The sequence below is a fragment of the Echiichthys vipera genome, assembly GCF_963691815.1.
Source record: "Echiichthys vipera genome assembly, chromosome: 4".
NCBI lineage: Eukaryota > Metazoa > Chordata > Actinopteri > Perciformes > Trachinidae > Echiichthys > Echiichthys vipera.
Window position 1 is genome coordinate 19,549,507 of NC_139829.1, and position 25,730 is coordinate 19,575,236.

Below are 25,730 nucleotides of genomic sequence, written 5' to 3' on the forward strand. Positions count from 1 at the left end.
GGATGAAGTTCGTGGTGGTGCCTGCTGTCTTGGTCCTGCATGACGCTTCCTGCTGCTATTATCACTATTACTCATAAACTATCATTAGTTTTATAAATCATAAAATGTGTAGCCATAAAAACATCATCAGTAATATAGGATGTCATTGTGTCACAGTTTATTGCCACTACTCATCATTGATCATTTTTACCACCATAATTATTATCATTGTCATATTCTATCACCTTATCTGTTTCCTTTTTTCTACTATTCTACTTTATTAACTGCCATAACATATAAGTCATACTCACATTACTATAGATATTCGTATATAGCTATTGTTGCTTTTGTGGTTGCTTGCATCTCTGGAACTTGCTCTCTGTCTGTCTGTGTCTCTGTCACAAAATATGCAAAATCATTTAGGCTTTCCATAAAATTATTTGGCTTTACCACCCTCCTACCTCCTTCAGATTTTAAAATCACATTAGATCCACTATGGAAGACTGAAAAATAATAAATTGGCAAAAACTATTAGCTTATTTAGGCATTTCAGATTAACTAGTTTAGCCGTCCCCATACGTTTTTGTTTTTGTTATTCTTCATTCTTTTTTTAAATGTTTTACTGTTTTACATTTTAAAATATGTTATTATTGTTATTTCTACATTTAGAAATACATTTTTGGTATTGTGTACAATTCTGGAACGGAAAAGTAATGTTTACATTGAATCTTTTCAATAAAATAAAAGAAAAAAATACATCCTTGATCCAACCTGGCAACACAAGGCTCTGGTCCATGTAATGCCCCGCCCCTCTGTTTACCAGTGTATGGTCTTGTCCCTCACTTTAGCCTTTCAGGCTGTGCAGAGCCCCAGACAAGCTTCGCTAATTAAATGATTTATTGGATTTCGGATGGATAATATCTAAATATCTAAAATATAAGCTGTGGTAGAGGTTTATTTTGCCAAACCTTGAGAAGGGTGCGTGTTTTATGCGTCGCCTAAAATGAACTTCAGACAAAACCCAGGGGAAAATTAACACCGGGCCTCTGCTGTGAACCCGCCAAATTCTAAAGTATGTCGGTTCTGTGTCGTAGCTGTGTGATTATTTAGGTGGTGAGTAAACTCCTCATATTAAATTATTTTGAGGTATAAATAAAGAATTATAATTTCTTAAATGTAACCCATTAGCTCGGCGACATGGCGATGTGGAGCGACGTTGAACTCCTGACCAACGAGGACACAAACACCGTCCGTCTCGGCGGTGTGTCCAGGGACGAGAACGGCAGCGGCTTGTATCAGGTGGACACGCTGGTCAAGATCTCCACTGCCACTGAGGTAATGTGACAATGAATGTCAGTGTTACAGTGCACCAACTCCTATAAGCTCTTATATCCCTATTGCTCCATTTTATATATGGTACTACTCACACCAGCAGGGGCGTAGTGAGTAATTATGGGGCCCTCTGAAAGTACATTACAGTTTTTCAAGCCTTTATTATAAAGGACAGACAGGAAATGGGGTGAGAGAGGGGGACATGGAGTCGAACCTGCAGCCTCTATTATTATCTATTCATAAACTTTAACCTCCAATAAAATAAAAACTAGCCTGGTACAAATAAATTCACCCCCTCAGTGTTGTCATGGAGACATGATGTAGCTCAAATTAATACAGTATTTATTGTAGGGGGGCCCTGCTTCGTCTCTCTGCCAGCTAAGGGGTCCATGGCCTAATTATCGTTAGGGACCCCGGCTTTACAGTCTATGACCCTTCAAGTGACAGTACTGACGAGCAATCGGATCTTGCAGGTGCAGGCAGATCCCCGGCTCTCCTCCTCCAGTGGTTCAAACTGGAGCATCGTTGTTGCTGACAAGACAGTTATCCTGTTTGACCAGAGCTATCAGGCCATACTGCTGCTTCTTCACTTTGGTATGTTCCCCCTTTTCGTCTTCATACTGTTTACTGTCGGCCTGTTTGTGTCCTCTATGTGGCTGCACTCAAATCAGCGGGTTCAAGAATTTGTTGAGCATGACACTTTTCTATGTGAAGGCCGCCTGTCCGAACTAAACAAGTTTGATTGATACTGTAAAAGTTCAGTCACATGCCAGATTTCATCATGCCTTTCCTTATATTTAACAGTATCTACTGTTCTGTACGTTGAAAGCAATAAACTTATTTTTCAGAAACTGATGTGGATGCCATTGATGTTTGCCTGGACGGACAGTTTCTGATGGTCTGTGAAAGAAATGGAAACCTTCATTTGATCTATGTTCCACACAAGAGAATCCTTTTCACCAGGGTATGAGCGTTGTTTGATATCTATAACTTGAGCTGCTGGTGTAGGATTAGGTTTGATCGCTGTGTTACACCTGATTTCACCTACAACACTTGACTGATAATTCTTACCTACAGATGATGGCATCAGCCGGAATAATCCGGACAACTTTGTGTCTTTCTTAAATTAGTTTGAGTTGCACAATGTGTTCATGTATGAACTTATGTACACAAACATGTTTACATGTCATTTGCTGGGTTTGTAGGCTCTGGTAGAGAAACCATCCAGTGGAGGAAAGAAAACATACCGCTATCTCATCATCGAAGAGGACAAGGCATCCTTGGGTAAAATGTCTTTTTGGTTATGATACATGAAGGTGCAATGGAGACCTGAACCTTACTTTAGTGATGTTTTTTTCCTGAATGATTGTGTTGCCAATTTCTCCTATGTTTTTCTTGACAGGGATGTATCATGTGTTCCTTCTCATTAAGGATGGGTTTTTCCACATTAAAAACCTTGCGTTGGCAAAGATCGAGACAGGTATCAAAATATCACGTGCAGCACACTTGACGTTTTGTTTTGCGGACCTTGTTTCGACCAAATTTAACATTCATTCTTCTTTTGTCAATGCAGCCATTGAAAAAATGGACGTGGGAGCTTTGAACGATGTAAGTTAAGGCCATCTTCTTTCCATGCAGTTGCAAACATAAAAAAACCCAACATATATAGCAGAACTACAGTATAATCCCACTTTTCCTCAACTCAGCTCCAGTCACTCATCAAGATAGACTTCTGCTCCACCAGTGATTACCATGACGAGGGCTGCAGTACAGCCGTGATGTTCAATCTGGGCCCTGAAATCCACTTAATGATCGGGGTCAGTGTCTGTGAGAGAAGTTTATGAATTTATTTACCACCTGCAGTTGTCATACACTGGTTACATGTTGACAGAAAGCATATTTAAAGGAGAAAATAAAATCAACTCTCTACTAATGGACAATGGTACTTTACTTACTTTTTTACTTTACTTTTTTTATTGCTTATTTCATGTCAGTCCCTTCTCATACTACGCTGTTGCAAGTCTCATTTTCCATTTGCATATGTAAGCAAATGAAGATGTGACATGACATGCTATTAAGACAAACTTTAAATCAAGTAATTTGTCACAACATTATATTTGCAGGGGGATAAAGAAAATGTTGTGACTCACTGGACGATGGACCGTCATCAGGGCAAAATGTGCCTTGCCCACTCTGTCAACAACAGCTTAATCCCAGGTTAGGTCTTGCTCCTTGGACAAAACATAGTTGTGCCTTTTGGAAGATGCTAAATATTTACTATCATCTACATATTTAACATTAACGGTTTTTAGTGATGAATGTTTGGGCTCAGGTTTTACAGTATAGTAAAACACAAAGTATTTTAGTAAAAGATAAAAGATAGAAACACAATATGAAACAAGTAAGACATTAAAATGTGTATTGGAGTACATTGTGGGGGTTGCAACTTATTTTTCTCCTTATATTTTTAAACTTCAAAGGTGTGAAGAAGATGGTGGTGGTGGAAAATCTCTTGTATATTCTGGACACTGAGGTGAGTTCAGTGGTCTCAACCTGCAGCTGCCGGATAAATCACTGCATGGGGTTGGATCAAAGGTATGTGAGGTTTACGTATGATCTTTTTTCTATGGCTGCAGGATGCCCTGAGTCTTTGGGACCTACATTTCCTTGTCATGATTCACTGTTGGCAGGATCTTGCCATTCATGACTTTGAACTCACCACAGAGTGTGGCTCTGGCTCCATGGTGGCGTATGTATCAGTATTTTATCTCATACTGTAGCTGTAAATATACAAAGGAATCTGCTTCAATTAGACAACGTCGATAATGTAAATTAATCTGTGTGTTACAGCCAAGACAAGAGCAGCATGAAGATGATTACTCTGACGAAGCAAGACAACAGTCAGGTAGCAGGTCAACTCCTTTTGAAGAAACTGTAATAGATGATTACCTTAAATCCTTTTTCTGATCTTGATATGCTGTTTTTTAAATATTTCAGATCAACTCACTGCAAATACGATTTCTGCCCTCCATGACTGTTTGCTACTCTCTGGATGTCTCCTCAGTCTCCTGTCTGGTCCAGACAAAACTAAACATGGTAAACAAGCAACACTTTTATTGTTTTATGGAAGGATAAATGGACATGCTGTGCTATTTGTAGATGTTAAGATTTCTGCAAGTTTAAGTCAGCTCTTTTAACTTCTGATTTCAGGATACAATTTATTTAGTTGAGGGGATTTCTGAGAACCCGGAAAGGTAGGTTATGCTCTGTTTGATTACCAGGATGCTCAGCCTGAGCCATGTGGTTAATGTTTTAAAATATCTTCTTCTAATACTCTTCTCATTCTTCATCACATAGTCGAGGAGAGCCCATATCTTCTGTCGTGGTCAGATGTTTCACAGAGGCTTTGCCTGAGAACAGGTACCCAATTTTGATTAGATAAGTTTCCATGTTAATTGCAGTTTGTGTAAGTCTACATGGAGTGAGTATAATTTAACTTGACCTTTTCTCTATTCCCCAGGCTTAGCAGACTTCTTCACAAACACTTGTTTGAGGAGGCTGAAAAGTTTGCCATCACGTTTGAGCTGGATTTAGAGGTAAGTGATGTGTCACTGTTGTGGGATAGACTTTTTGTGTGGACAGTGGAATAAAGAAGTTTGCTTTTTGACAAGATAATTGTGATTTTTAGAAAAGAAAAAGACTTTACTTTACTGCTTTAATTGGGGCTATAAACATGTAATAATCCTACTTTTATTCAGCTCGTTTACAAGGTGAAGCTTGACTTTGTGCTGGAGCAGCTGGCCTCTGCATCGGTGGGTGGCTATGGACAGGATGTGTGGTCTGAACTTGTGGAGGAGGCCAAGACCAACCTGATGAAGATCACAGTCAGTTATTTAGTCCAATCTTAATTTACAGTTCCAAAACGTTGATAACCTATTGAGTTAGTCATAGCAAGTTAAATTGTTATCAAGCCTCACTGATAAAGATTTTTTTGTGTTGCCTAGGATGAGCACTATGTGGTGGACTACTGCCTCAAGGCTCCATGGCCGACCTTTGAGACAGCCGAGAAGATGCTGAACCATGCCGCCACACGATACTCCTCCCTACAGATCCAAGAGGCCTTGGCCAGGCTGGCAACATTCTGCAACCTGCATGGCCTGGAAAACTTCAAGTAAATTCAAAGACTAATTGGTCTCTTTTTTTTTATTGTGCATTCAATTTTCAATGATGTGATTTGTTCATTATGTACCAGGGTGTGTACAAAGTCTTGAAAGTTCGTAATATGCTTGAATTTGAATATGTTCCTTGAAAATGCTTGATTTTCAACATCATTTGGCGTTTCATCTACACAGTCACTAGAGTGAACCAAAAATATTTTAGCTTTTAAAACAAAACAATCCTGTTGTCATATTTGTTCTCTCCTGACGTCTCACACCAGACTCGGAGCGGACCGGAGAGAGACTTACGGCGTCATGGGGGCGACTGTCTGTTCTCAAAATGCTTGCACCCCCTCTGACTTTTCAATTACTTTTACAGTAACAATTTAGATGTGATGATAAGGGCTTTGATCGTCTGGAGGTTTTTTTTTTTTACTTTAGGTACCTTAAAAGTCCTTGAAAAGTTATGTATTGTTATGTCATTCTGTCATCCACAGTGGCATCGCCTGGATTGAGTTTCTGAACAGCACGGATGATTTAGGAGACATTCTGACCCACCTAAGAGAGGGAGACATGAAGGGTGCACAACTCCTTTGGCTCAGATATGAGGTAAAGAACAGCTTCATGCACTTGTCGAAAACAACACTGTGAGAGGGTCAGTTGTGACTCTGTTTACTGTGGGGTTTTGTGACAGGGTCAGATTGCAGCAGAGTTTGACGATAACAAGCTTGAAGCCGTGCTCAGTGCCATCCCAGAGGACCTGCCATCCAAAGACCTCTGTCCTTGGTTACGGACCGTTTTTGTTTCTTTTGTGAGGAGAGTGCTTCCAGCGGGACAGGTAGGATACATTCTCTCATAAAAGCTTAAAATACTGTAATCTTCAACTTGTGCTGCTGTGTTTTCAGTAGTAAGAGTTCTGTCTTAATGTGCCCATAGAAAATCCTGGCGAGATGGCTGGAGCAGAGGGCGAGGAACCTGGAGTTAACAGAAAAGGTGAAAAGGAAACAACAACTCTGAAACACTTAAGTCACATAAAACAAGGCTTTGTAATCATGTACTGACCCCTGGTGATGAGGATAAATTCATTCAAGTCCTGAATGATTTTGAGGACTTAAAAACTTAAAAAGTAACCTGCATAATTAACCTTTTTCTCCACTTTTTGTTTTGTCTGGTGAGTGAAGCAAATCTAGCAGTATGTGGCTGCTGCTAATTTTGTACCCTGGTGGCAACCACTTAGTTCTTTTGTCAAAACTCTCTTATTTTAATTTCTCTGGAGATGCCATCAAATGGATGAAATCATATTTAACTGAGAGAAAATTACACAGATTCAAAATCAATCTACATTAATCCATGATTATAATTTGTTTTGTTGTTGTATTTTCTTTTCTTTCTTTATTCAAACTGTACTCTTTGTACAGCGTTTTGCGTTTGTAAGTAATATGTGGAGAGTGTAGTGTGAGGGGTATAATGTCTGTGTGAGAGTTTGTCTTTTTTATTACTGTTTTAATTTTTTATCAGTTTTTGTATTTGAGGGTGCCTTTTTAAGATCTGGCTAGGGACAGCAGGTGGAAACCTGTTGTTATTATTATTATTATTTTTTATTTTTTTTAAAGGTTTTTTGGCAGTTTTCAAGCCTTTTATTAGATAGGACAGACAGGAAATGGGGTGAGAGAGAGGGGGAGGCAGGCAGCAGAGGGCCACAGGTCGGAGTCAAACCCGCGGGCGCTGCCTTGAGGACCTCCAGCCTCTTTACATGCGGCGGATGCTCTACAACTGTCCCACCGGCCGCCCCTCAGCCAACTTATTAAAAGCATGCAACGTTGCTGTTAATCATTTAGCACTGTCCCTATCAACTAAATAAATACATAAAATGAAACTTTTTAACTTAAAAAAATATGGACAGCAAACAGCTTATCGTGCACCCAAGAAATACATTTTTGGTGTTCTTCAGAAGTAGATGAACCAGAACGGGGGAAAAAAGAGGCCTTTTTGGGGTCTGTGATAATGTCTTATTACTCAAACTATAGGCAGACTAAAAATGGCAACCATATTTTCAGTTTTGGCAACCAAAAGTTGATGCCTGGTTACCGTCCTGGAAACCACTTTAATGGTATTTATATACTTTAGTTAGTGTTGAGTCCTGCAAGCTAAAATCACAATGATGTATAATGGCGAAAAACATCGCCCATCACTTCCTCAATACACAAATTCTAGATCTCCGATCTGAAATCAATTTATATTAATTAAATAGAACATTGCATGATAAGTATCAGTCAGCATAATTATTATTCTTTTTTATTATTATTATTATTCAAAAGTAACATGTTGTTCCAGGGTGCTTGGCCCCAGAACGGGTTAGACCTGGCCGTGGTTGGACTGCCTTCCCTATGGACATGGATGAAGTCTGTAAGTCAACCACATTTTTTCTCTTTTCGCTCTAAATGAGTGTTTGTGCTTCACAATCATGTAACTTAATTATTGTGACATTATGTGGTCTTTGATTTATTTATTTATTCTATCTTTTTTTAAGGATGATAATTATGATGCAAATGAGGTGGAAAACCTCAAGTCCCTGGTGTCCAACCTCCGTCGGCTCCTGGACCTCCACCTGAAATACAACTGCAGACTTTCACTTTCAGTCTTTGAGAAGGTTTGTCTCTTATTAGTGACGTTTTATGAAAAATTGATTTCATTATGAAAATGAAAAATATTTCACTTTTAAGTAAATTGCAGTGTTGTGTTTGTGAGACATTTTGAGTGGGTTTTGCATTGTTGTTCCTATCAAAATTATTCACTGGTATTATCCTTGTGAATTTGAAAGGGAAGTGAGCGCAGTGTTGCCTTCTTCATGCTGGACAAAGTGCCGGCTCCAGAGCTGATAGCCCCCACAGTGGAGAGCAGTATCCTGCCGTATGCCAAAGAGCACCGGATTCCTTTTGATGAGCTCCTTCTACAGTACATCAAGGTAAAACTAAACCACTCCAAGTTCACTGGGAACAGACATTTAATTTCCCAAAATGCCTGGATAAATCCTCCTTCTCTCATCTTCACTAGGATCTGCTGGAGCGCTGCAGTTCTCAGACCACAACACTTTTCACAGAATGGGAAGCCAAAGCAGTGGCTGTGCTTGGTTGCATGTCTGATACTGACGTGAGTTTTTGTGAGCACAAATATTTGAGTGAAAAACTGCAGTGGAATAACAAAATCAATAAGATAGTAATAGAAAAACCCAATAAAGTTTGTACTTTTTAAATTTCCTATCAGCTGATGGTGGATGCTGTGCTGGAGATCATGCAGAAAGCTGTAGTGCCCTGGAGTAATGTGGTAGAAAAACTGGTTCAGCAGTACCTGGAGATGGATGGACCAAAGTGTGTTTATACTGTCCCCACCCTGATTTTTTCAAACTAGTAAGTTTGGTAATATTCGTTTCTATATGATGTTCTTCTTACTGATATATTCCCCAGACAAGAACTCTTAAAGGAGAGCTACCGTCTGATGGAGATCAGGAAGCTTCTCAGGGGCTATGGGATTCGCAACTTCAACCTCTCTAACAGCACTCAAATTATGGTAATTTTGATTTGATTCTAATTATGTGAGATCTGTCTCGTGTTGTGCCTGCCTATGAACTCTCTGTCATAAACTGTATATCTTCCCCAGACGCTGATTCGATACATCCTAAAGCAAGACTTGCCGGTGTGTTTAGAAGACTCTCTGACATTAGCTGAAGCGTACAAACTTCCAACTTCACAGATAAATTACTTGTATCTCATCCAGCTGATTGGCCAGGGCAAGGTATGCTCATGCTTGTGATAATATGAAATCACCTAAACTAAATTCTTCTCATGTTTACATGACATATCGATAGGAAGATTTTTATGCTTCTTTCAGACTGAAGAATGCATGACCGTTCTAAAGAAGCTGTCCTCTGCAGAGGCAGAGTGTGTGATCGAGCGTCTCACATCGTGGGCGAGGCTGCAGCTGGAGGACAAAGCTCACATTTCTGATGAGGTGAGGAGAAGGGAGGATGTCATGTGTCTGAAATAAGAGATCATTTGCATTTTTATGTGCTTGCGTTCGAGGATGCAATTTCCAGACCACCAAAGTCATATGTCGTCTCATTATAAGACTTAAAGGTTGTTTTTGCTGAGCACTAAATGTAATTTCAACATTACATCTTTGCTGCGGCTGACTATGCTGTCCTGCAAAGCCTAAGTGAAGTAACTATGAAAAAATGTGAGCAAAAAAACATGGCTTTAAAGTTTGTTTACTGTCCCGACAAATTAATATTTGGCACATTGATGATGGCTAATGGTTTACTAGTTTGCCATTTAATAATTTTTATCCAAATCAATTCTAACCTCCATACTTTCAGGCCAAAAAATGTGCAGAAATCATGTTATTAGTCATTTTGGGGTTACTTAGGCTTTGTAGGGCAGTATGGTATACCAGGTATTTCCCTGCCTGGGAGACTTTTCCTCTGTGACTGCATATTTATATGATGCCTACACAACTGAAAATGCTACAAATATGCTTCAAAATAGACCACACATGAAACTTAAAACAATGGTCACCTCAAGATCTGAACAAAATGTAGAACAGCATTGTGGTAATCATAAATTCATTCTCGCATTGTGTAAATCTCCGCTTTCTCTTTCTTTTTAATAGCACAAGAAACACAAGATGGTCATAGCTCAGATGATGGTGGAGGCTCTGAAATACCTGCATAAAATCCAAAAACGTATGTACTGTACTTACTTTGCAAAATTCTCAAACATGAACAGTCGGCATGGGTGGCATAGGAATAAAGAGTTCCTCATTCAGAAACCACAGTCTCACGTCCCTGTCAGCAAACTTCCACCCTGCTGAGTACCTCTTGAGTAAGTCTATGTATTCCTCTCAGTTCGAGCTCTTCAGTGGACTCGAGGCTCTGTCCTCCATGTGTTGGATGCTTCAGAAAAGTGTAGTTGGCAAAACGGCACACAAATGGACACTTTAAAATGAAAACTTTTCCACATGAAATTCTTTAAAAACACCAGCCATTGATTGTCTAAACACGGTTTACAGACAAAGTTAGGGAAAGACATGTTATAAAAGTGACACCGGGATTCATGTCCTCTGCAGATGATGCTGTTAAAAGCATGGAGTGTGAAAACAACCTCATCATGTTCAAGGCGATCGCCCACCTACAGGTGAGTTTTATTTAAGGAATGTTCTACGTGTTTTCTGTGTTTTTAGTGTGTTTTCATGCCTCTTTGACAGCGACAGCCGTGGTCAGAGGCATTATGTTTTTGTCTGTGTGTACACCCCATTCTTAAGAACACAATATCTCAGGATCTGCCAGAGGGAATTTCTTCAAATGTGGCACAAATGTCTACTTGAACATGAAGAGATCAGATTTTGGAGGTCAACGGTCAAGGTTACTGTGGCATCATCATTTTTTTGTTCCTAATTCAACGCCATGACTCAGGACCAGAAGGAAAGACATTAGGTCGGATACTGAATTGGTGACACTAATCTTGAAACTGACATTTCACCAAAACCTACACTTAATACCCTTTAATGAAATTCCTTTCAAGTCTTCACGACATATAATATGTAAATCTGGACAGTTTGGATTTAAACTGCAGCTTGACTGGTTGGTGGAAACACACAACGCAGGGCGGTCATTTCAGTTTTAACCTGCCGCCTCTATATCTGTTTCTTTAGGAGGACTTTGATGTTTTCTTCACCCCCTCCAACTATGAGGATCCAAACATTAGAAAACAGATACAGGACCATCACATCACAGCCTATGAAAACACACATGGTCGCCGTTCATCTAAGGTGAAAGCAACGACAACTCCAGTCGTGGCTAATGATCCCGATGGCAAGACCAAGACCATCTCCACAGAAGCCGGCTTACGCCGCCTAGGGAGACAGCTGCAGCGCACTGAACAGGAGCTCTGGTCTGATTTGGCCCTGCGAGCTCTGGGAGTGGGCAAGGTGCACAAGGCCCTCAAGATCCTCAGGTTTGCATGTGTGGATGCTGCGGTGTGTGTACAAATCCTGGGCTGGGAAACTGATAGGGCTTTCTATTGGGGTTTTTTCACCCTAATATTGAGAAATTGTTGAAATATTGAGAAATGTCAGTCTTCAAAATACCAGCCTCGTCCAGTGAGACATGTGGAGAATCTTATTTGTTGTCTTTCCTTCATGTCTTCAGTGAGCTGTATGAACACCATTACAACACCAGCACAGGGAAGGTTTTGTTCACCGCTGCCAAGATGCTATGCCAGATGCTGGAAGCAGACGTGCCCATGGTGATTCCTGATGACGTGGACTTGCCAGCAGTCATCCACGATCTGGCCTGCCAGGCTATCACTGTGTGCCACTCAGGTAAAGAACATGTGTAAACATCAATCATGTTTAATGATATTGGTGAAAATAGCCTTTTTGTTAAATCATCGCTGGATTTATAAATAATTTATAATTTATATTTTAATCTTCTTTTTTTGTGATCTTTTTGTGAAAACTTGACTGGAAATGTATCCTCAGTTTAATCTTAACCCAGTAGAAAGTATTATTTATACAAATCACACAGATGATATGCAAAATAGTCCTTTCCAATATATTTTCAATAGTTTATCTGGTCCTGCGGAAGATGCTGTCCGCCTTCAGGACAAGACACAGTGAAAACGCTTTTTTGGAAATCTGAAAGAGCATCTAGGCTACAATATAAATGTTCCTTTATCTGAGCTAGCCTGGTCTAGCTGCTGACTTTTGTTTAATTTTCAAGCAATTTCCCTAAAGTTATTATAATAACTGTTGCAGATCTGCTCCTGGACTGTCTGGAGCTTTGCAAGTGCACACGGATAGCTATGGATGTCTACCATCAGTGTCAGTTATCAGACAACTACGGCTTTGTAGCCAAGGTCAGTCTCTTATCCTTCTCCATAGAATGCGACTGTATTAACTTCTTTTTTTTGTCTGGTTTGTGCTTGTTATGTTGTATGATATATTTTTCTGAAGACATTTCAATCTGCCTTCTTATTTTCAGATTAGAAACTGTGAATCAACTGTGTGAAATCTCTAAGGATTTAGATAATAATATTATGTAGCATCAGTTTTTTATAGCATGGAGTGTGTGTAAAATACTTCCTGTTTAATATGAATTTTATACATATATATTTATAAAAGTTCCTACAATAAGCAAGCAAAGCCCCTGGAAGTTAAAATTGATCAATGCCTCTCCTTTTTACAAAATGGTGAAATTAACTGATGGCATAAAACTAAATGTTGTATTTGAATTGCATAATTTCACAGGAATTGACATCGGAGACAGAAAAGGTTTCACATTCTCAGTGGAGTTTTCAGGATGTTTTTAATGAAGATTGCATTGTTCTGGACCCAGTGTCTGTGCTTCCAGTCCAGTATGAAATCACCAACTGTTTGCTGCCTATTTCTCTGGGTAAGATGCTCAAATTATTCATCTATTCATTGTTTATTTAGGATTTCATCACCTTAGGTAGTCTGCAGCAAACTCATACCGTCAGCTATTGTGCTAATTTGTTCCTGCAGATACCAAACTGTACCCACTGGACTGCTCCTGTCTGTCCCACTGCTCATTTGAAGACGGTCTGTACTTAAGCTTATATTTCATTGTTTATTCTTGAATTTGTCATTTTGAAAGTTTACCTTGTGTCTTGCCTGGCTCACATGCAGGTTCAAACTACCTGCGGCCCCTCCTGGGTCCCCTGAACAACATGCTCCAGATGTTACAGGAGTGCAGTCAGCTGGAGCTGGCCCTCAGAGTGCTGGTCAACTCATACGGCAGCTGCCTGCAGCATGTCACCTCTAATGTTATGGACATAAAGCTCAGTATGCAGGTAGGGCTGCCTGCAACAAATCCCTATCACTACCATATAAAGATGTGGGGTGTCTATTCTTAGATTGCAATACTCTCTTGAAGGATTATGTCTTCATGCAGAATAGTTAAAAATCAGATATTTCTATGTATCTGGGTGCCTTAACTGTTGCTGTAAGAATTATGGCAAATGAGCCACTTTTGAATTATATTATATTAATTAATTCATAATTATAATGTATTATACTGTATATGTCTCTCTCTCTCTCTCTCTCTGCACACACACATATATATATATTTTGTATTTGGACCCTTGACGTAAGTCCCTGTAATCTGTTAATTCTTATTTCAGCTCTATGATACCCAAGAGCTTAAGAAGTACAATGCCTGCTTGAACAATCTTCGAAAGACAACTACTTTGTCTCTGAACGCCGTTGCTGTGGCTCTCTTGAACAAGGTTAGTCTGCTGAGACTGATGTTATAGCAGCAGTTTTACTGTGTTTTGGTAAAGATTTTGAATAACTGTACCTCTGATTTCTACGGGCTGCAGGTGTTCAACTGGAGGGTGGTGGATTGTGATTTGGCTATTGGACTCTGTACGCTCCTCTCGAAAGCAGAAGTCACCAAAATACTGTGGAAGGTCATTGACAACACCTGGCAGAACTATGACAAAATTTTGGTAGGTAATATGATCACTGTTCTTCTGTATTTTAAAGATCCTTGAAATCCTTGAAAATTTGGGAATTTGAGGGGAGAAAAAAATAGCCATAAATAGACTTGAGTCATAGAAAGTGCTTGAATTTATACATTTTGTGCAAGAATAGAATATAGAACTGATTGTGTCATTGTTTCACGTCACCTGCCCTGTGAAAGTGCGAACGTCACGTGCATGCCTGAGCGAATGAAGTCAGATATGCTGCATAAACAGCGGCAAGAAAGCTAATGTAAAGCGAACCTTTAGCTATGCCTGGAAAATATAAACACACATTGAAGTCTGTGAGCTGCTCGATTGTATGATAAAAATTCTCAGTGTTGTAACATTAATTAACCTTGATTCATGTCTGAAACTATGGGTCCTTGATTTTGAGGCAATTAGGCCCAGAAAGTATTTGAAAAGTCTCTGAATTTAATGTTTAAGAAGGTGTGGGAACCCTGTTTGATAATGAAAAGTGAAACCGAAGGAGCCAGGCTGGGAATCAGCCATAACAAAACATCAAGCAGTTTCTTGGGAAGACATCCCATTGATGTTTCTCAGCAAACTAATCAGCGACTGCTGCTTTATTATTTCAGGCTGTGGCAAGGATCGGGGCCGATCTCTGCTGCTTGTACAATGAGCCAGAGGAACAAGAGAAGTTTCTCTCTGTCATCACTGATGCTGAATGGGGCATCAAGCTTGGCAAATTAGAGGTTTGTGAATGAAAACAATTCTTATTTATATTCACATTATATTTTAAAAGTTGCGGTCTCTCTTGACCTGACATTTAACGTGACTTGACGTTTACCATGCTTGCCCCCGCTCTGCCACAGATATCCATCCAGCCCGTGTTTCGACAGCGGCCTGAGATGAAGAGTAGTCTGATACCTGATCTGGTGAAAAACAGGAGGATCACCCCAGACATTATCCTCCAGTACTGCAAGTAGGCACTAACCTGGCATCACCAGAGCAATCTCAAATGCATACGAGATAAACATTTGCCCAATTCACAGGTCAAGTCACTTGTGAGGATATTCCCGATAATGGAAACGGATAACTCCTAATAAGTGTTTTTTTTTTTTTATCACAAATCTGCGATAAAAAATAATTGTTGTCCCGTCATTAACTGTAGATCAGCTACTCACTCTACAGCGTCAACTTCATCAAATTATGAGATGTCATTTTGGATCCAGAAGTATTCCGTTATGTTTTCCTTCCTTCGCTCACCCTCTGCGTCTGTCTGCAGCACCTTTGGCCTCGACCGTGACGGTGTGATCAGCCGTTACATTACCACTTTACTGCTGCTCCAAGAAGACGAGGAAGGTGCAGATGACCCAGGCACGGGCCAGGAAGAGGTGCAGCCTCTGTGTCATGCAGATGCTCTGGAGCGAGTCCTGCAGATTATCCCGATGTTACAGAACACCAGCGAGCTCACTGACAGCCTCTGTGCTGCCATATACAAGGTTTGTGCATGGAGATCAAGAGGAAGAATTTCAAAGCAATCTGTTATTAACACGAGGGCTTAGTGCAAATGTTTTTTACATGAGTGGGATTTCTGATAGAAGATAGAATAATTCTGATAGAATAAGGTTATTTTAGTGTCACTCTAGTGATCTAAGACTAGTGATTCAAGAAAAAAAAAACATACAACACACGTGTGCTTAGCTAATGGTGTGCGTAAATAAATCAAAAAGCTTTATCCAAATGCTTTTATCGTGTAGCTCTTAATGAAAGCAGCCCTATTGTTTTAGTCCGGCTGCCAAACCAACCAACCATTTATCACCGCATTGACAAACAGATTGAAGACAGAGTTTACTGTTGTAGTTCGTTAATTTGTTTTTTCTGAAATAAAATGTTAGTCTGTTCATTTAACTTGTAAAATGTCTCACACAGCTCAGCCCATACAACTATGAGAGGATTGAGGTTGTGCTGAAGATCATACAGGCTGCAGATGAGAATGTCACAACCTTCTGTGTTAGTCAGGTAAATGAAAAAAAAACACTTTTTAAGATGATATAGTTCCTTCCTCTAAAAATGTATTGTGCAGACTAATCAGCGTCTTTTAATCCACAGGCAATGGGCCTCCTGCAGCACCTGAAGACCTACAAGCGCATCTCTCCTCCCACAGACGTGGAGAACACGTACCTTCTGGAAAACAACCTGTTGCCAAACTTCCTGTCCAACAGCAGACTGCCCTTCCACCTGATCACACAGACCAAACATTTCTGGAAGATTATCTGTGAGTTAGCGACTGTTGCTTTCTTATTTCAAACTGAAATGACTCTGACTGTATCGGCTCTGCACTTGTTGCCTGTTGGTAACAGACGTGATCTAAAATTAAGGAATTACTCTTTAAATTTTAATTTAAATGAGATATGTTATGTTTGGGTGATAATTTGATATGATGATTCGATAGGAGGAAATCCTATCAAGATATCATGATCTAAATTAATTATAACAAGCACACCCTAACTGATGTGAAATATTGAGTTTATATTTTGCTCTAAACTTCATAATTAAATGAGAAAATACTCAGTATTTTTCATTTATTACAGGAGTATACAAAAATAGGCTTTACCATGTGGGGTTGTTTTATATACACTATTTATTTATTGAATTACTATTACTTTATCGTGATATGTATCATTATCAAGATTTGAAATAACCAATATCGGGCCAGAAGATTTTGACCGTATCGTTCAGCCCTAAGATATGTAAAGACTGAGGAATCTAAAATGTTTCTGTGTTTAGCTCCTGAGCTCAGTGAGGAGACCTTCCCAACACTTTTTCTGATTACCAAACTGATGAAGGTAAGGCACACTGATCTAAAATGTAGCTTCTCTCTGTGTATTCACAATAATTATAAATTCATCCATACAGTTAGGCTGTTATTCAGGTTATTTAAACCTCACTGTCTCTTTCCAGGTGAGCATTGACAAGTTATACATGTTGGCAGCGAATTATGTGTTTGAGAAGAAGATGAAGCCTTTACTGTTAGAGCAGAGGAAAAAGGGTCAGGACCACGGCTACAACAAGAAGACTTTTAAGGTGGCCAAGGCCATGATGAAGTACATCCACTGCATCCAGAGCCCAGAGTGGGCCGCTGCCACAGCCCACAAGATCACCCAAGAGCTGCCACCAGGTCTGACCTGCAGCTTAGACGCTGCCACTACAGTTTGCGTGTGTTTGTTTGTATGTGCTGATTGTTTTCTGTTCTTTACAGGCTATGAGAAGACACAGTCTCTTAGGTTCTGTTTGGCTCTTGGAAATGCCTGGCTGAAGGCTCCGAATCTTGAGGTCAGTGTTTGTGATTATTACACAGTATAAACTTTAAATGTCTTACATCTTTATCTGGTAAGTTCTTCATAAACTGTTGGGGTTTAACCACTCCACTCTAATCCTGAGCAGGAGGCAGCGCGGGCCAGAGGGGAGACCTTTCTGTCCAAGCTGAAGCTGCAGTTTCAGCGCTCGGCGACTGATAATACCTTGATAACCAGCGAGCTGAACAGCCCAGAGCATCTGAAACTGACTGGGCTGCCTGCCAGGCTCATAGTGGCCCTGTATGAGCACAGCAGTGTGGAGCAGCGCTACAGAGACTCAGGAGGTCAAACTTATCCTGGTGAGCACGCTTTGACACAACAGAGTGCTGTAGAAGTCAAAGTAGAGCTATTTTCCCTTTTCTGACCAGCTTTATTTTCTTATCAACCCATCTCCAACTTTACAGCTTGATGTGGTAAAGATGGCTACTGGATTTAAGTGTGTTACAACATCCGTTTTGATATCTACTCATTAACTCTACATTATCCTGCTTCATAGTTACTAAAATGGTTTGATATGTTGTAACTGGGAAAGAAATCATAAACAATGTTGATACCTTGAATTGGACCATTCTCCTCTGAGCAGATATCCATGCAGTGGTTAAGGAAATAGCCACCATCAACAACGTGGATCTCCTGAAAATCCGAAACATGATGTTGGAAAAATGGATCTGCAAATCAGGCCCTGCTGTCATCAAGGTCCGTCTCTGAGCTTGCCTTAGTTTTAATCGCTAATCACAGCTTCTGTTCATCTGCTGTTGCTTTGCTTAAATTGTGATTCATGAACTACGGGACTCTTGTGTCCATTCTGTCTAAATTTGACAAAACTATTTTCTTTGATAAAGGATATTGGTAATCATGAATGTGTTGGCAACATCGAGGAGGACCCAGACTTAATGAGGTAAAGAAATTGATGTATGTTTTCTGACGCAATATCATTTATTTCTGTTTTAAATATTGAAAAATGCAACAAAAAAAAGAAAGTACTGTATTTCTTTACCACTTTTAAATATGTGCTAAAAAGGGATGCTTTGCCAGTTTTAAACAAGCTATGTGTCATGAACCGTGCTTGGCTTCCCTCCGCGGTGAACAGAGCGTTGCCAAAAGTAAATGTATTCATGTCAGTCGCCTCTCTTCCTCATATTATTTGACAAAGACTTTTAAGACCAAAATCAGGGTTTATACAGATGCTGGAAATCCTCAAAAACACTTGAATTATATTATGGTGTTTTCAAGGTTTAAAAAGTGCTTGGAATTTAAATAAAGTGCTTGAAACTCCTTGAATTGTATGTTGTATGGGATGGCATATAGAGAAAAGAAGATCTCCTTATTTGAGAGACCAAATACAGCATTTTCTGATTTATATTAGTCAAGTTAGTTTTCCTTTCATTTGTCGTCCTTCTGTAGAAAGCTGCCTCACAACATTTGGTTGTTTAAAGGACAATAACATTAATTGAATGTGACCAAAGAGTGCAATAATAAGTATACTGAGTAGTGTACTGTTTACAAATATATAGTTTACCACAGCTGTAAGGTGCTGGAAAAGCATGAAAATACACCTTGAAATGCTTGAAAAGTGTTTGAATTTGATGTTGGAAAAGATGAATGAACCCTGGAAAATGTGTTGGCTTCTCTGTTTATTGTGTTTATTTGATGCTCTCAGGGTGGTGTACATGCTGCAGTCATGCCCCATGGAGGATGCTGTCCGTCTTCTAAACCCTATCCTATCTGCAGAAACCTGGGTGAGTAATAAATTGGACTGAGTCAAAACTGGACAAAATGTCCTGAGAAAGTGTCTGATGTCTGTTTCTGGATTTCCTCCTGTAGCCCTATAGCACCTCTGGGCCTCGCCTGACCTTCCATCACCGGACTCGAGCGCTGCTTTGTCTCGTCCGCCTCTCGGATTCAGCCACTCTTGAGGCCAAGTTGCAGATCCCCAGGACTAAAATTCAGTAATAGGAAACACGTTTAATAGTACTGGTGGAATAATGAATTGCCAAGTTGATTTAAGGGGTGTGTAAGTTGGGTTAATGTTTTTGTATTTTATATTCCCATGCAGATATTACCTGAAGTGCTACATCTTTGTCTCTCAACTGGAGGCATTAAACATCCCTTACACGGTGCAGTCTTTCCTCAGTAGTCCCAAAGAAGGCTTGGTCAAAGGGCTGTGGAAGAACCACAGTCATGAGCCGCAGGTACTTTGTAACTTCAAACTATTCCAGCTAGTTTCTTAATTTTAGCCTCACTGTGTTTGAAATGTTGCGCACAAACTGCACACAGGAACACTGAGGCAACTTTTGTCCTTTCAGGCGGTGCGGTTGGTGGCAGACCTGTGCTTGGAGTATCAGGTGTACGACCCTCAGCTGTGGAACAGTCTGCTTCAGAAGCTGCTGGGCTTCAACTTGGTGAGGCGAAGTGCACCAGAAAAATAATTTTATCCACAGCATTGGTCTCAATTTCAAGACGTCAAATTTTATAAAAAGATAATCAAACACAGTATCTCTCTTATACATGATGTCTATTTAGTTTTTCTCCAGTCTTGTTAAGATAGGAAATAAAAAAAACAACAACAGTGTTTTGAAATAAAACCTATGTGTTTTGTTTTGTTTTGTTTTGTTTTTCCCCTCAGATCAGCCATCTCCAGAAGGTGCTAGAGGCAGTAGTAGCTGTGCCTGCTCTGTGGGAGGTAACATCACAGTTCAGCGCTATTATTTAAAGACATGCAAATAATGTTTTCATTTCCTCTGTTACTTCAAACACCTTACATTTTCACAAGTCAAGTAAATGATAAATGTTTCTATTAAATATCAAAAGAAAAACATTTTCAGGGTTTCAGATAGTCGGCCAGCTATAGATGGATGGATGGATGGATTTGCATTACAGCAGCAGGTTTTCCACTCATTGCACGTGAACCATAAACATACACAATATATTAACACAAGAAGAGATAAATATATATCAATAGAAAATAAACACAACAAACAAAATACACTAAAATAGCTCAATAGAGAATGCTTGCAAGTTTTTATTTTTTTAAATGCAATGAGGAAGAGTGGGAGTATAAAGATGTGCACATTCACCACATGCAGCTAAAGTTACTGAAGCAAGAGACAGAAACATTAGAGTTATTGCTGTGGGCCGGAAAGATTTTCTGTATCAGTCCTTTGTGTATTTTGTATTTAATAGTGACAGTAGAGATAAAGGCAGAGAGAGGGCTGGATATGAAATGCAACAACGGTTTCATGGCCTGAATGAAATAATTGAATCATCATGTGACTCAACCAACAGACATGGAGCCAAAAGTGAAAACGTCTCCAACCATCACTGCTACAATGTGACAAGTGATAATAGAGAAATGGTTGCAAAGCTAATTGAATTTACTTTATTTTCTCCGCAGATTTCCAGTTTTTCCAGGACCTGGAGGAGTATGATACTGGCACCTTTTGTCTCAGGTACTACGTTTATAGTGGTGAATTATTTTTCCATGAACAGAGCAGTCACAATGTTTTCACATTTCCTCTACTGAAGGAGGAGATGTCTGTGTAGTGTTTTTGGCAGCCTGTTTTACTTTTAGTCTAGTTTTAGTCGACTAAAAGTCTGAGCATTTTAGTCTAGTTTTAGTTAAAGAAAATTGTATAGTCTCTTTTTAGTGATGCAATTATATTTAATCAATATATTAAAAGTGCCTAGTAGTATTGACAAAACCAACATTTCCTTTGAGCCAAACCCATGCAGATATCTTAAGTTTACAGCATGTACAGGTCTAGAATAAGTAATCCAATTCATGTTGATGCTAAATTCAGTTCAGTGTTATTTGCTCTGTGAAATATAAAACTAGTGAAAGTATTTCGCCAACAAGGGGAAGTTTAGTGCACTTAGAGTGAGTCAGTCAGGTAGGAACTAAAAACACACTTTACACTCTCGCAAACAAATACACATACACACGCTAGCCACGCGACCCCCGGCTGGTGCCACACTTTGTTCTCATGTTTCTTTAGTTGTCGCTAACGGTAACGCTGACCCACAGCAGCGGCAGCTTCAGAATCCAAATAATGTGCGTATGGGGATTGAGGAAGTGACGTCGCCCAGACACGAGACTGGGAGAAAACTACAAAATAATAATAATAACGTGACTAAACGAGACGAAACAACGTTATTTTGTCTCGTTATCGTCAACGAAAATGAAGAGACATTTCGTCTCGTTTTTATTCGTCAACGACATTGCATCATATATTTCGTCTTAGTCATCGTCACATGCCCAGCATTTTCGTTTCGTCTCGTCTAGTTTTCGTCACGTGATAGAGGTTTGTTGACGAAGATATTTCGTCATCATTTTCGTTGACGAAAGCAACACTATGTCTGTGTACTTCTCTGCAATTTCAGATGCAAACGTATCCTGGGCAAACTTTAGTTGATAAGTCACTAATTCAGAAACCAATCGTTGCCTAATATAAAAGATGACACAACACAAAGAAACCTGAAACCTCCAGCGCAGAGCAGACAGAGTACAGAGTATCAGTACAGAGAGAAAACACACTGCCATCAGGGCTGTCAGCCACTAACACGTTAACAAAAAACAGGAACTAATAAAAGATGCTAACTACACTTAACCATTCTGATACATCTGTGATTTTAGTGCACAAGAGATCCTTCATCTGAGTGCCCAACACTAGGATCAGGAGGCCGACACTATAGTTGCAGAGAAAGAGTAGATGTGCTTCCTGCCCTGAGTTTTTTTTTTTTTTACTTTCTATGTGGGGAAACCACTTAAACAAAATATCAATCACAGCACAGTCGTCTTTACATACTTAAAAATGTGTCTGGAGTGGGACATTAATAAATGACACTGATTGGCTAGAAGGTTGTTAATTTAAATAGTTAATTTTGATTTTCATGTTTGCCCTGTTGAGTTTGCGTCTTGAATGCTCCTGACTGTCTGATCTGTTTCCTTGGTGACAGCGTCCGTTCCTCTGAGTCCTTATCAACAGGCAACACTCTACAGGACCTTTGTTCTCCTCCTCAAGTACGCTTTACTCATGTTCAACCTTTTACCACCAGTTGTTCTGTTCTCTAGGACTATGTAGACCTCCCATGGACTGCTACAATATGAACACTCGTGTGCATGCAGTGATAGTTTTAACTGTTGTGGTTATTTAATAAACATTCCCAGTATTCCACACAGCATGGCAGTGTTTACAACTGAAAACTTCAAAATACGGTTTAAAAGCAGCCTGGAAGTCTAAGAGTGCTAAGAAATCCTTAAACGTTATGACCAAAGCAACTGAAAGGGTGTTAAAATAAAAAACAATCACTTAGTTTGGCACCTCACTCACAAACAGGTGTTTAATCTGTTTCATGCACCCAGGTTTGATTTGCTCAATGTTGGAATTACGGCTGGATGATATGGCCAAAATCACAGTCACTTCGTATCTCGATAACAATATATATAACAGTATAGCATGTTCTCTGGTGATTCAATAAATACATAGTCTATATGTTAAATAACCGCATGGTAAAGCTTATTTTTGTATGCTGTGTGAATTTAATAAGCAACAAATAAACTGTTTAATGAGTATCTTCCTGTTTTATTGAAAACTTTAGTGAAAAATCTAAACTCAGAATATTTCACATTAGATTTTTTAGAAATTTTGAATTGAATTGATGTAATTGTTTATTTATTTATTATTTAATTAATTATAATTTGTCATATTCTGTTCATGTTATTCCAACTGTTCCTCCCAAGGTGCCCTTTCCTGTTGAATCTGGACCTGATAGGAATTGCCAATCGCTTCGCACAGTTCAATCTGCCAGCCTTTGCCCTGGGAACTCTCCTTCTTATCCCCTGTGCCACTAAAAAGGCTCAGCAGATCCAGGTGAGTACGTCCGTGTAGATACAACATGAGAGAAAGCACCGTCTGGAGGATGTGCCTCTTTATAGCCCTGTAGTGACCTGTCACTGTGTTTTTGCTGTTTCCAGGGATTTCTGTCTGTGTGTAACTCAGTCGCCGTCCTTGAGCAGGTGGAAGAGCTCATGAACACGGGCGAATTAGCTGGAGTTCCCTCACAGGTGAGATGTCTGTTTTGTTCAGATGTGACGTTTCACTTTTTATTCCACTTACACTCATACGAAAGTCCTGACGGCTCGGTTAAAGGCACAGTGTCTGAATATGGGCTGTCTCTGTGGATTGAGTGTTTTGATACCTCTACAGTATTTATGTAGCCCCTCAACCTGTTTTGTAATTTAAAAAAAATAAATACAAAAACATGGGAATTTCACTTTTTACATTATGGGACCTTTAACTTGAACTCGACTCAGTACTTTTACTTAAACTGAAGCTTGAAGTTCTTTCAGCTCTTCCATTTTAACTGCTGTCTCATCTTTAATTATTTTGTATTTTGACTGCAACTTTCGGTATTTCAAATTTTGCAACACATTCATTTACTCATTCTGGGTATCTGCTATCAGTAAAGCTGTTAAACAGGAAACAACTTAAGACGGGTGTGAGGGAGGTGTGAAAATGTAAGAGGTGTTTTCGATGTAGAGGAAAGGGATGTCCGGTGCTTGGAAACATGTTTGCATTGTTGCTATTTTTATTGCATTTTCTTTGTGTTTGGATCATATTGTATTGTATTGCATTATAACATTATTCCCTCTATGATTCCTCAGATCATGGAGACTGTATTAACATTCATCAGCCAAAATGGACAGCAACAGAAACTGCTGAAGACTAAATACTTCAGGCATCTGAAGCAGCTCGTATTGTCGAACGGCCAACCTAACCAGGTGAAAGACTTGGTGGACTACCTGATCAGCCAGAACTGGTACGTTCTTTTGTTTGTTTGTTTTTTATGAGGGGTTTTTTAGGGCGAGGATCTAAGTGAGTCAAAAACAAATCAACAATATGCTGGCATCTGGTGGAGGATACATCAAATATCTCGTCTTGTACACGGGTTTGTGGATGTATCATGTAAAAAATATCTAAAATATGACAAAACAAAGTGATTCTAATAAACAAGCAACTGTTGCCAATAAACATTCATTCATTCACACAAGACGTGGCAATAAAAAAAAAATCCATGTTTTAAAGTTATTATACTATTTATGGTCGGCATTTTTCTACAATAAACAGTGTTCTCCCATTTATGGAAGAGTATTGTTGCCACTGCCAGAAAAAGAAAAACGTTTAAAATATCCTTAGATGGTTTTAACATTGTATAATGCTTTTGTTTACGACGGGAGATTCAGTGAATGACATGAAATGTCTATATTTATTTAATTATGGTCTTATTCCCCACGCCTCAATAACAGCAGAATCTCACCATGTCTCAATTGAAGCATTAAGTGGAAATGATCAAATTGTATAAATGAGTCATATTCTTTAATGTATCCATTCTCAAGTTTCATGTTAAAACAATATAATAATTTATCACATTATAACAAGATAAACAGGCATATTGTTATAACAGGAACAGTTTGTTGTTATAATGTGATAAGTTTGTATCTCGTTATAACGTGAAAAACTTCTCTAGAACAAACTTTTGTGACATGATACTGATCCGTTTTTCTTGTTCTGGCAGTGGCCGCAATACGCTGATGCGTTCAAGGGGAAGTGATGCTTTAATTTATCCAACATTTAAAGGCACTGCTCCTCATCCCATTTACTGAAGTTGCATAGTGTGTAATAGTCTGGAATTTTGACCATGTGGGCTCAACAATGAACTACAGTTAAGTTGAACAACGTTCCTCTACACAGTTTGTCCGAATACTGAAGGCACGTCTGAGTGTCTTTGGTGTTCTGACTGAGCTAAACTACTATTTTAAACTAGATTCAATATTATTTAAAGCTTTGGATTTAGTTTTGGGCTTGAAATGTAATCTTGATTTGTCTTGAAGCTCTTCCAGTCTGGTGTAATTGCCGACCACCTTCCGGTGTCTAAAGATCTTTTGACAGATAAAGAGCAAAACAAAAACCAAGCGTTTGACCTTTTTTTCAAATTTGAGTCCTTCACGTCAGATTATTTTTATCTGCTCTTCAGTCAGGACGATGCCGACTCACTCGCACATGAGTTCATGAAACACAGAGATCAGCAGAGAGGGAAAACGCTGACGAACGGCTCACCTTCACCGAGCTGCCTGAAGGTAACGGAATATCCTGGACACAGTAGATTAATATTATTTAACTGGTTGTATTTGTAATATTAGATTAGATTGTTTACCTTTTCTATTTCACCATTATGGCTTTGATCTGTTGTCAGACTTGTAACGCTACTTCCATTTGTTTTTCAGGAGTTTCTCGACATGCAAAATTGAGTTTTGGGCTGAACTGACATTATTTCTGCAGCTGTATTTATGTATTTTCGCTTGGTCTTCCTTGGGCTGAGATGCAATATTTGCACTTATCGTCTAT

General features: G+C 39.3%; 1 protein-coding gene across 1 annotated transcript; it reads left to right on the plus strand.

Annotated features, from left to right (window-relative positions):
* Nucleotides 1-1,176: 1,176 nt before the first annotated feature.
* Nucleotides 1,177-25,730, plus strand: kntc1 (kinetochore associated 1; the record flags this gene model as incomplete). Its single annotated transcript, XM_083912767.1, has 61 exons — nucleotides 1,177-1,314; nucleotides 1,785-1,905; nucleotides 2,160-2,275; nucleotides 2,517-2,595; nucleotides 2,714-2,791; nucleotides 2,885-2,919; nucleotides 3,018-3,128; nucleotides 3,435-3,528; nucleotides 3,792-3,844; nucleotides 3,948-4,060; nucleotides 4,162-4,216; nucleotides 4,309-4,407; nucleotides 4,522-4,565; nucleotides 4,669-4,731; nucleotides 4,832-4,907; nucleotides 5,070-5,195; nucleotides 5,316-5,482; nucleotides 5,966-6,077; nucleotides 6,163-6,306; nucleotides 6,405-6,461; nucleotides 7,803-7,874; nucleotides 7,999-8,118; nucleotides 8,290-8,433; nucleotides 8,523-8,618; nucleotides 8,733-8,836; nucleotides 8,933-9,035; nucleotides 9,126-9,260; nucleotides 9,357-9,476; nucleotides 10,134-10,206; nucleotides 10,590-10,657; nucleotides 11,175-11,476; nucleotides 11,671-11,843; nucleotides 12,279-12,379; nucleotides 12,771-12,915; nucleotides 13,026-13,082; nucleotides 13,170-13,333; nucleotides 13,664-13,768; nucleotides 13,862-13,990; nucleotides 14,602-14,718; nucleotides 14,839-14,948; nucleotides 15,252-15,468; nucleotides 15,899-15,988; nucleotides 16,079-16,244; nucleotides 16,757-16,815; nucleotides 16,931-17,147; nucleotides 17,229-17,302; nucleotides 17,414-17,624; nucleotides 17,909-18,021; nucleotides 18,168-18,223; nucleotides 18,986-19,064; nucleotides 19,150-19,274; nucleotides 19,382-19,517; nucleotides 19,632-19,727; nucleotides 19,952-20,008; nucleotides 20,720-20,774; nucleotides 22,282-22,345; nucleotides 23,066-23,195; nucleotides 23,300-23,389; nucleotides 23,990-24,144; nucleotides 25,360-25,462; nucleotides 25,610-25,730. 61 exons carry the CDS (start codon nucleotides 1,177-1,179, stop codon nucleotides 25,631-25,633), a joined length of 6,636 nt encoding a protein of 2,211 aa, XP_083768893.1. The 3' UTR covers nucleotides 25,634-25,730.